The 12,668-nt window shown below is 33.4% G+C and overlaps 1 protein-coding gene across 1 annotated transcript in view; it reads right to left on the bottom strand.

Annotated features, from left to right (window-relative positions):
• LOC143241087 (uncharacterized) overlaps positions 1-6,909 on the bottom strand; it is a 62,846-nt gene extending 55,937 nt beyond the window's left edge. The window contains exons 1-3 of the mRNA XM_076484614.1: positions 6,628-6,909; positions 5,775-5,948; positions 3,628-3,792 (exon numbers count right to left, since the gene is read on the bottom strand). Of these exons, the coding sequence (XP_076340729.1) occupies positions 3,628-3,792; positions 5,775-5,948; positions 6,628-6,745 (457 nt within the window). The 5' untranslated portion in view covers positions 6,746-6,909. The remainder of the gene's footprint in view (positions 1-3,627; positions 3,793-5,774; positions 5,949-6,627) is intronic.
• Between the last annotated feature and the right edge of the window lie 5,759 nt (positions 6,910-12,668).

The raw sequence follows: 12,668 nt of genomic DNA on the forward strand, positions 1-12,668 counted from the left end.
GATATTATAATTTGAGTTTATCTGGTTAAACTTAGGTCACTGTTTTACAAGAAACTATAACTTCCCTTCAACATACGTACCATGTTACCAAAAGTATACAATAGCCATTACCCCAAACTAGCAAATGCTCTCGTATAATGGTTTATTATGTGAAATCTATGGTGTAGTGCTACATAGAGCTTATAGTTTTCTGTGTAGGGATGCACAGGGTTTATATATTTTGGTGTAGGGCTGCACAGAGCTTATATTTGTTAGCATGTGGCAGATTGAAGCTCACGCGCTTCCAAAAAGTAATTATTACTGGATACAGTACTGGCTATATGAATGTGTGAAACATTTCAGTTCGCCAGTTTATGCCTAAACTACTGAAAATGCTGAAGAAATAATTAAAACATTGCTAGTGTGAAACATTCACCTGGCTGATTAAATTTAATCATACTTTGATCCATTGAAACTTTGAAACGTATTATGAAACAAAGCGTATATATATATATATACATATACGGAATATAATTCATCACACGTGCTCATCATACATCATGGACGGACAAAAGTCTTTCATTACAAAGTGAATACACGATGCCTTTAATCTCAAACCTTGGGGGAAATAAATTGAAAAAGCTATTTCTAGAGCGTTGAAAACCACTGCTAAAGTTGGTAGAAAATTATAAGGGTGTGGACCAGGCTTAAATGTTAACTGGTGTTAAAAGCCCATTGGGAGCGTGCCCAAGAGTGCACTCGAAGAATAGGCAGCGGGCGCGCAATTATGACTATAGGATAAATACCAAATGTTGTTAACATTTTGACACCTACGAAAAATCTAACAAATTTAATGCACAGGTCTAATGGTTCTGAAAAAAAGTTAAACCTAGTTAATAACTATATTTTTTAATAAGTTAAGTTGTCTTCACTCTAAAAAATTTCATTTTTTTGAGCTAAATGTAAAACATGAAGGCGAATCTCTCAAATAAAGAGTCTGATAATCGATTCAGGAAGCGACACGTAACATACTATATAAGATATATGTTGTTGAATTTCTAAAACTTCTAGATATTTTGGAAGAAAAACGTTTATATGATGAAATCGTTAACAGTAATCTGTTCAGCAGATTCATAAAATGCTTCAAGAGATGTAAAGCATGTTCCTTTATCTTCCACTACGTCAGGCTTAATATGAAGCATGAGCGAGTGCATGTGCAGGCTACACATTACTTAATATGTGGCACGTCACCGCATAAATAATTATTCTTCTTCAACAAAATAATTACTTAATTTTCAAAGCAGGAATTATCGATTAACAACAGAACTTTTACTTAGTATTGTCTCTTTATAGTTAGATTAATCCTTCGTTTATTTTTATTTATATTACACCAAAATATACAAAATGTTTTACTTATTATTTTAATACTAAAAAATCTTCTATACGATTTTTTATTTTTTCTGAGAATTAATCTAAAACCGATGCTTATAAGTGAAGTAACAGAATAATGTTCATATAAAACACTAAACATTAATAGTGATACGTAACGATAAACCAACACTGACTGCCAATAAAATATCTGCAGGATATGTCTAGCGATAAAATACACACAAACAAACACATTGGAATGTAATGTATGTACTGCAGAAAAAGACTGCAGATGTTTGATTTAGAAGCTGTAACGGATTTACTAATGCATATTTATTTTAATATTGATGTTTCCTTTAGTTAAATATGTATTAAGAAATGCATGTAACTTATATTGTTAGATATGTACTGCAAAATTCTCGTCTGTTCATTAAATTTGTAGAAGATTCCAGAGAGTAAGAATCAGCATTGTACGATGTGTGTATCTAAATGCCAGTATTGTTTTTAATTGAACTTCGAGAAGTCGAGTAAAATTATAAATTGACGCGCCAAGAGAGTTTTATATTGTTGGTTTGCTACAATCAGTATCCTATAAACCTCGAAAGCTATAACTGTGATAAACACTTACTAATCGGGAAACTATAGATATTTGAGCAGGAACGTTTATAGATTTTGAATGCTACAAACCTTTTAACTTCAGAGAATTTACTTCTAACATTAACATTTCTACGAGAACACTAAATATGTTCATCAGAGAAAAGTCAGCTTGTAAACGCTGTGATGCTGGTCATCAAGCGATGTGTAACAACATCAACATAGAATTAATTCGCTCATTGTGAACCGTCGATAAAATATTCAGTTTCAGGCCAGATAGAAGACTCGATATTGTTTGTATGTTTGTAAAACTGTTTTGCATATAAATCATAATTTGTAATAACTGTTATTATAAATTATATTATTGTTTTATATTAAAATATATTTGTGTTATGAAAAAAATGTGTGTATTAATCTTCTTCACAAGTATCATAAATTTGATGCATATCAAAATTCAATTAACTTTTAAATTTAAATTTCCGCTTATTTGAAATCTTAATACGTTACATAATAAATCGGAAGCTCGTCCAAAATAAATTATAATTCGTAACAAAGCAAAAATGGTTATAGACAATTTTCTACTACAACAAGTAAAAATGAGTCGTTATGAGCGATCAATGCACAATGAATGTTGATCCAAGGTCTGTAATAAACAGCTGTTATTTCGGGATTTATATACTATAGTTTAGTACAGAAGGTCTCTGATGAAATGGTGAAAAATATATGCTGTATGGAAAGTGGCTGACAGTGAAGGGTTTATAGACAAGAGCTGGTATTGAAAGATCTACCTATATCTAATGAAAAGCAGTGAAGGTTATATGTACAATGGTTGTTGATGATCAATATAGACATTATAAACAATGCTGAAAGACCTATACTTATAACCGCTCGACTAATAATACTTGGTAGAAGAGGACCCACGATCAACAATTAGCGAATGATCATTACTGTTCGAAAGTCATTGAAAAGAACGAAAACAATCAGCTGTATAAAATAATTAACTAAGCAGGAAAACGTACATGCTGCTAACTTAAAATAATAATAGAAAATCAGAGTTTATTTGTAATACAGATATAAATTTAATAAACTAAACTGAAAATTCTGATAACTGTAAACAACTTACGGTGACGTAAACTAAAATCATATCTGGCTTCAAAAACTACACCTTTCATAAGAACGTTTTACTTATTTTCGATCTCTTATTTCCTTGAAAAAAAAATGAAAACTCACCCTTATAGCTTACACCATAATATTCTAACGCCTAAAAAAAAAGCTAATCACATCTCTTGTTCTTAGAACATCATACTGATACAGAGAAGATGCAGTATAAATTAAATTTCTGATGATAGTAAACAATAAAGGCCTCTAACGTAATTGACAAGTTTTACTACAAATAAATGATAATAAACAATGAAGGCCTCTAACGTAATTGACAAGTTTTGCTACAAATAAATACAAATAAAATATATTCACATCATGTTTCTGAATTTGCTTCATTTGACCTGTTCTGATTCTAGGGCTATTTTGTATCTTAATAAAATGATGAACCTTGACCCAGTTTAAATGGGAAGCCATGTTTTTATTAATTAAAGATACATATATATATATATATATATTCATTTTACGCATTAGGCACACAACAAATATTGAAAGCATTGAGCCAATAAACTGGTGTAAACCACTTACCAACACATAAAGGTACAGTGTCATTCCACTGGGATCCATCACAATAAAGGCTAAACGATCCATCAATACGATAACCTGGATTACAGTCAAATTTAACTAATGCTCCTCCGTAAAGTTCTAGAATTTTGCCATTAGGTGGCGCATCCAAGTCATCACATCCTGCACCTGAAGGAAAAAATATATTATATTCTTAATTTTGGTTACATATACAAATATCTTTCAGATATGAAAATTTGAGGTATAAAACTGCAAAAACTCTCATTTACGATGCACTTTATCATCTAACCCAAATTTCTTTTATGGCAACTATTTAAATTATATTTGTTTTCATAGTTTGAAAAACGAAGACATTTAAGTGGCTTAAAAGATCCTTTTTTTTCGAAAAAGACATTTTAAAGATACATTTTTAAACTAGCGCTTTTCTAAATTGTATGGTTAAAAAAAGGAATAAAATTTACTATATCAAATTATTTATGGATATTATAAAGATACATAGTTAGAGTTTCTCTGAAATTTCCGAAGAATCTAACATCGTAAACCACAACAACCGAGTTCTGTAGCTGTAGACAGCTCTTAGCATTGTATTACCTTAGATTTTATAAATACAAATTAAGTTCAGCGGTTATGAAAGTGATTAAAATTGTTCAAGAAGAAGATAAAACAAAATTTGTTTGATTTGAATTCCGCACAAAGCTACACGAGGGATATCTGCACTAGCCGTCCCTTACTGAGAAGTGTCAGACTAGAGAAAAAGCAGCTAGTCATCACCACCACTGTCAACTCTTGGACAACTTTTTTAACATAATAACATCCCCACGGCTGAAAGGGTGAGCGTGTTTGGTGTGAAGTGGATTTGAGCCCGCGACCCTTGATCACAACTCGGACACCCTAATCACCCGGTCATGCCAACCCGTGTGATGTAAGGTTTTGCAAAGTTAGTAACACATACCTAAAGCACTTTCTTACCTTGTGAGAAATAAAACGTTCGCAGACTGTAATTTATTTGTTTGTCTCTTTTGTGTCATAAGCAATATATTCCAAATGATGTCTTGTTCCTAAGACAAACATGCGTAAAATAATGTATTAGAAGTATTCAAATATTTAAATATTGAACTAGATTAAACTATTTTTACAATAAGCGCCCTGTAATTTGTTTTTTATTGTTTCCACGGTTGCTGAAAATATCAAATATTAAAGCTTATATACAATAATATATGTCCACGGTATCACTTTTTGTTGCAAAAGTATTATTTACAGATTATATTAGTTAATTATAAAAGTGTACATGTTTTGGTTTTTCTCTTATCAGCCAGTACCCCATGAGCCAGCGGTAAGTCTCAACGCTAAAATCCAAGGTTCGATTTCCCGCAGTAGACAGAGCGCACTGCAGCTTTGCACGAATAGCCAATAACAACTTATTTTTTGCCAATAATATGAATTTCATCAGTTAACTAATACAGTATCATGAGCTGAGCGAGATAAGGAAATCTGGTGTTACATGTTACTTCTGTATCGAAAGTAGACAGCAAATAGCCAAACCAGAAATTAAAAGTTGGCTATAATACGTACAACCATCTGTTCATTACATTAAAATGGTTTAAACACAGAGTGGGTTATATAAAAGCCATCTTTACAGTAGGTATAAATCATAATAATTGGGAAATTCAGCAGACTATAGCTAAACTCACAAGTTACAGTTTTGCCTTTCCACATAGTATTATTAACTTATTCTTTGAGAGAATATTTGAGGTACTGAAGAAAATATTTAAGAAAGATATCTAACAGGATTTTGATTTAAAGCAAAGCCGCAATAGTTTATCTGTTTTATCTACCACAGGGACTCGAACACCGGATTCTAAAGTGGGAAGTTCATAGATTTAAAGCTTGGGACTTTTCGATAGCTCCTACTTTTGGCCTTGTCAAGTGCTTGGAGAAGTCGTATTATCATGAACTTATTTAGCGTTGTTAACCCAAATCTAAGACTTTAAAAAATAAAACCTGTAAATGATTTATTCTAAAATCTCAGTGGACGATTTAGCTATACAAAATAAAATAAAAGGAAAAGAAAAAACTGTTTTCTCATAAGTAACAGAGAAGAAGATTTGCTAAGTCTGGTGTTGTTACAGATATCAATGGACAGGACTTACGAACACAAACGGGTACGGGGTTGTTCCACCGGCCGCGGACACAAGTGGCAAATCTTCGACCCACTCTTTCGAATCCTGAATCACAAATAAACTTGGCGATGCGTCCTTGGGAACGGATTTTTACTCTACCGTGCCGCAGTTCGTTCCGGATTCTCGGACACCGAGACCTGACAACTGTAAAATAGATGAGAAAAACAGATCTCACACTGCACTTTACAACTTTAACTTTATAACATCGCATCAGTGCTGCCATAACGTATTTCAAAAGAAATGTTTTAATTATCTGCTAACGTTTGAAAATCAAGGTTTCATACATTATATATATTAGTTAGAATAGTTCGAACTAGATAAGACAATGTAACTACACATGAAATGTAGGGCTTGCTCATAAAATTACGAGATAATTTCGCTGGTTTTTAACTTTCCTAACTTATGTGTTGAATGAAAAGTAAATCTGGTTCTGGTTCTATATATACGTAAAAACGGCTGGTATGGGTTGAAAAACCGTTTTTTTAGGTACGGTAATCCCAGATTTTAACTGTTTCATTTACAGAGACCAAATTCTCTAAAAACATGAAATAATTAACACAATTGTCAGTACTTGTGAAACATTAAAAATAATAACAGATTATTTCTTGTTCGTCGATGTTGCTAAGAGTAAACATTCCATTTGAAGCAAAAACGTACTATGTTTATATATACATATAATTTCATGTTTATAGCAGTCTGTGATCTTTCTACAAAACTTGTAAAACAAGCGGCAAGTTCCGAAGAAAATCGAAAATATTATTTTCAAGCTGGGTTTATAAAAGTTTCTCTTACGTTTCAGTAAATAAATTCCAGTTTAACTTACTTTTTCTAAAAAATCCGTCAAGACTATCTTCGTCAACGTTACTAAAGAATTTACACCGTGCGGTCGTCAGAAAACAAATTAATATTAAATAAAGTACAACAGACAGTTGCAGTTCCATATTCTTAGACAGAATCGACGTGTACAAGATGCTATTAACTGGTTATAAATTTGAAATATCACCATGTAAGGCTTTGTCTCAGACAGCTTCCTGAAATGTCCCGTATTTTCCGCTTGTTCTAAGCCTTTAGAAGTATCGTGTAGTAACAGTGAATGAATTGTTTGCGATCACAGCTCGGCGGAAACAGGACTTCCTTTTGATATATAGCCACAACATTATAGGGTGTATAACAAATCATGCAAGTTTCTAGGGGTGTTTATATTCTGCTTCTGACCACAGGTCAGTTTTAGTTTTATATTGCCCTAGCGTATAACTAGTTTCTAAGACAAATCTGTCTTAAGACAGACAGATCATAGGTTCCGCGACATATCAGTTTCCTCATCTAGAGATTGGATACAGTTGTATAACAAAGTAATAATTATAGCTCTATGAAAGACGGAATAGCGTCTTTTTTTATAATTTCGCGCAAAGCTACGAGGGCTATCTGCGCTAGCCGTCCCTAATTTAGCAGTGTAAGACAGGCAGCTAGTCATCACCACCCACCGTCAATTCTTAGGCTACTCTTTTACCAACGAAAAGTAGGATTTACCTTCACAATATAGTGCCCCCACAGCTGAAAGGTTGAGCATGTTAAGTGCTACGGGGATTCGAACCCGCGACCCTCAGATTACGAGTCGAGTGTCATGCCGGGCTGAAAAATGGAATAGAACTTTGGATGTTAAAACCAAATAAATTACACTTTACAGCACATAGAAACGAGTTATTATCCTTGAAAGATTATACTGGTATAGTTATTTTCATAGAAATTTTGGTTCTTTATAGAATGATGTTGATAATCAAATTTATTAATGTGTTTTTTTTCTACTTTATTGCAAAGTCACTTTGGGCAATCTGCAATGTCGACCGCGGTGAATCGAACCCCGGATTTTAGCATTGCAATTTCGGAGACTTACCACTGTGGAAGTAATTAATGGTAATACACGCTTTGGAATTATAGTGTCACGGTGGAAATTTAAAAATCAACTATTTTTATTGACATTGTAATACAAATACATTAGCATTTATATTCGAGAACAAACGTTGGGTGTTAATTTAGGTGCTGAAATTTTACAGATATAAATTAATACTGTGAAAAATAAAAGGTCTTCAGACATATCTTCACAAATGAATTTGTCTGTTTGAACTTAACGAGTTAAACATAATTAATTAGTTTAATTTACCTGTTTTCTGTTGTTTGAAATGGTAACATTCAACAATTATTAAAGAAATTTTAAAATGCGTGTTGGCGCTTTCAATATAAGTAACGATATTTTTGAAGTTAAATATTGGCATTCCAAAGTTACACAATGACATCTTATTAATAAGTAAAGGCATTTTAAAAATAAATAATGGTATTTAGTAGATACGTACTGGCGTTTTAAAGATAAGTAGTGTCATTTTAAAAATAATATTTTCAGAAATTTCCGTATGTTTACTTTTGTATTATGCACAAAGCAAAACAAAGAACCCACTACAACTATCGAAATCCGGTTTATACCAGTTTAAATCCGCAGACATACCACTGTACCACTTGGAGGCTTCAAAAATGAGTAATGGCATTTAATAGATGCTTACTGACATTTCAAGATAAATAATGATATTTTAAAAATAAGTTTGTATTTAAGCATAAAGTTACATAATGGGCTATCTGTGCTTTGCCTACCACGACTATGGAAACTCGGTTTCTAGCGTTGTAAGTCCGAAGAAATACCACTGTGCCACCTGGGGGGGGGCTTAAAAAATAAGTAAAGACATTTTAAAAGTAATGGTGTTTAATATATGCGTTATGGCATCTTAAGATAATTAATGCCGTTAGAAATTTCAAGTTCTGTTGAATGACATTTTAAAAATGCGTAATTTCATTTTAAACATGAGCAACGGCATTTTGAAGAGTAAAATTGTTTTTTTTTAAGTTAAATCATTATACAATATTCGGAGCTATGCATCAGAGGTTATTACTGTAAACTAAACCTATTGAATAGGGAATAAGAGAATCGAACGGAAGTTATTGCTATAAAAATTTGCTTCTATGTAACTATACAAAAGGCAAAAACGTCCATTAAAGCCGTAAAACGCATAATGCAAAATTGAAAATCCGTATGCGTCTCTCCATAAGCCTAATGAACCTTCGTACCAAATTTGGTGAAATCTATCAACAGAGAGGGAAATTGTGGTAAAAAACGCGAAACGTAAAATCTGTATATATCTAATATGAACACTCCATATTAATATTTGTGAAGATCAATCCGTACTCTGCAAAGTTGTTGCATGGATGTACAACAGACAGTGCAATTATATATATACGGGCGTGTGTGTGTGTGTGGTATAAATTTTGCCTTCTGGTATCACACGTGTTTCTTATAAAACATAACATTGGGAAACCTCAGCAATGTGCTAAAATTACTCATTTTGTGTTTATACTTTTTATTAGGAAGAATCGAAATACTGAATAATACGGATATATTAACTGGTTAAATAGCTGTTGTATTCTATAATGTACTTCAAGAAAGTGTGAATGTTGAATGCGCAGTTAACGAAAATTTGAATAATAATGTCTTAACATGCAAACAATACATTCAAAGAATTGAGTCTTCGAGATGTCAAGCGAGAACACTGTATGGATTACAACTCTTGCCTGTAAATACATTACACACGTATATTTCGTATTTCTCTTTCTCTGTAACGAATATAAGTTTATGCTTAACAGTTTTGGCCAGCAACAGTCCGTCTACAAGAAACTAATGTATTAAACGAAATAATTTCATAAATATTATTAGCATTTGGTCACCAATGAACTCGTTTTACAACTGTTAATTGTGTGCATTTCTTAGTGTTTGTTTGTTTGCTTGAAGTTAAGTACAATGGGCTATGTGTACTTTGCCCACCAGGTCTATTGAAACCTGGATTCTACGTTGTAAGTCCACTGACATACCGTTGTGCCACTGAGGAGCGTATTTTCTAGTATATCAGTTTCTACACTGTGTGACCTTTACAGATTGAACGTTTGTATTGTATACTAATCAGAACAATTAAGGATAGTAATAATATTCTATGTTAAGGTGCAACAACTGTTGTTGAAGGATGTCAGTGATCCTCTTGAAGTCATTTTATGCAACAACAACAACAAAGCGAAGTACTTTTACTCTATCAGATGATAATAATAAAGAAAACGCTTTATTTCAACTTAACGTTTCGCCGTTTCGGCCTCGTTATGGCTAATAGTATACGAACTAGCGATAATAAAACGGAAAGAAACACAATGTATTCTCAGTTAAAAGTTTTAACAACGGCAGTTTCTATTCATCCAAAAACGTTTGTTCTGAATATACCCAAAACTCTGACTACAGAGTGGAGAGTAATGTGGGCCGACTTGAAGTTAGCCAAACACTTGTCGCTGTGAAGAGTCTGTAACTCCACACGACCAATTCAGTTAGCCAGAGACCTAAATATGGTAGACCATGGCAAAAAATCTCTCGAAACAGGCGTAGCCACAAAATATCCTGTTTATGAGGAGTTAAGAACATGTAGATTAGTTAAACAATATGTGACAAATGTTTCGTTTACAGACTAATCATGAACACAAACGTATTAAAGGAAAGCCAATGTTTAATATTATACAATAAACATCAAAAATTGAGACTTTTCTAGTCTTAAGATACAATAAAAATATTTATTCATATGTCATCTGATATAGGTATTAAAACTTTAATTAAAATAAAGTACAAAACAATGTTTCGACCTTCTTATGTCATCTTCTAGTAAACAAAGACAGTTTGCAATTGACCATCGGTGTTATATTTGTTAGTGTAATTTTTATACAGTATGGATTTTAATTTTGTACCTGGTTTTTGAATAAATTTAGCGTTTACTGGAATGTTTCACTGTAAGTATTTTTCCAAATGTTGGTTATTTTGTCGCTAATCTCGGGAATATATGGCATGCAGCAGTATAAGATTTTTTTCTTGAATTTCGCGCAAAGCTACACGAGGACTATCTGCGCTAGCTGTCCCTAAATTAGCAGTGTAAGACTAGAGGGAAGGCAGCTAGTCTTCACCACTTACCGCCAACTCTTGGGCTTCTCTTTTACCAAAGAATAGTGGGATTGACCGCACATATAACGTCCCCACGGCATTTTTGGTGCGACGGAGATTCGAACCCGCGACCCTCGCATTACGAGTCGAACGTCTTAACACGCTTGGCCATGTCAGGCCCGCAGTGTAAGGTTTTATAGTTTGTTGTTTCTTTGAATGTATTGTTTGTTTGTTGTTGACTATGTCGTTGGTCTAGGTGTGTGTGTGTATAATTATTTCCACGGTTTTTGGAGGTAATTTGTTGATGATGTTGATAAAATGTTGTTTTATTTTGTTGATTTCATAGTTAATTTTATCGGGTGAACATAGTTTTGTGGCTGTGTTTACTTGGTTTCTTAATAGTTGAGTTTTTGTTTCGGACAACAGAAAGTTGTTATAGTTAATAATTCATTTTATCATGATAAAATATCATGATACTGGAAACAGTCTTACACATTCGTTGTTTTGGTTTTTACGTGGCCCGGCATGGCCAAGCGTGTTAAGGCATGTGAGTCGTAATCTGAGGGTTGCGGGTTCGAATCCCAGTTGCACCAAACGTGCTTGCCCTTTCAGCCGTGAGGGCGTTATAATGTGATGGTCAATCCCACTATTCGTTGGTAAAAGACTAGCCCAAGAGTTGGCGGTGGGTGGTGATGACTAGCTGCCTTCCCTCTAGTCTTACACTGCTAAATTAGGGACGGCTAGCACAGATAGCTCTCGAGTATCTTTGTGCGAAATTCAAAAACAAACAAAACTGACACTGTTCCCAGTCTCACAGTATTTTATCTTTGTAAAGTAAGTTATTAAGTAAAACAATAATTTTAATTGTACTTTAAGATTGAGGTCAATCTAATTTTTAAATACTTCTTGTGCACTAGTAAGTGTTGTTTTCCTCTAATACATCGGCATTACTGAACATTTATATGTTATCTTAACTTTAATAATACTAGACATGCTTTACAATACCACCATTGGTCTGAATCACTTCAGGTAGATCCAATCACAGTTTTACGAGGGAAAAACACGCATATGGCAGTAGCGATATATTTGTCTCTATGGAAATCAGTGTTGGTTACCATGTTGGCCTTTATTTATGAAAGTTATTCATAACAAATAAAGATTAACCAGATCTGTATATACTCTAGCTGTGACAAAATACAAAATACAACTACTGTTATTAGATATTGCGAGCATCATGAGATCTTATGTGTGTGTGCATAGGTATGAAATCAAAGTATCGTATTGTTGTACACTGCACAAAACAATTAAATTAAATTTAAAAATTATAATATTTTAGTTATAACAACGCCCTCTTTTTAAAATAATGTCAATCATTCTTAAACTGTGCTATCTGAAATTCAAATGACTGGTCATCCAACTTACACTTGCAAATGAATATTTGAAAGAGGTGGGTTTATGTTTAAAGAAGTTTATTACATTCCAAATCAGTAGATAAATTTAGTGTAGCACCAATAATGCATACTTAATATTAGGGTATCAGGATAAGGCCCTGAGTTGTTTTCTACTAGTCTTTTGAAATGACTATTTTGTGTCACTTGTTTGTTTGTTTTTGAATTTCACACAAAGCTACTCGAGGGCTATCTGTGCTAGCCGTCCCTAATTTAGCAGTGTAAGACTAGAGGGAAGGCAGCTAGTCATCATCAACCACCGCCAATTCTTGAGCTACTATTTTACCAACGAATAGTGGGATTGACCGTCACATTATACGCCCCCACGGCTGGGAGGATGAGCATGTTTAGCGCGACTCGGGCGCGAACCCGCGACCCTCGGAATTTTGTGTCACTTAAGTCCCT

Source organism: Tachypleus tridentatus, chromosome 2 (assembly GCF_004210375.1).
Source record: "Tachypleus tridentatus isolate NWPU-2018 chromosome 2, ASM421037v1, whole genome shotgun sequence".
Lineage (NCBI taxonomy): Eukaryota > Metazoa > Arthropoda > Merostomata > Xiphosura > Limulidae > Tachypleus > Tachypleus tridentatus.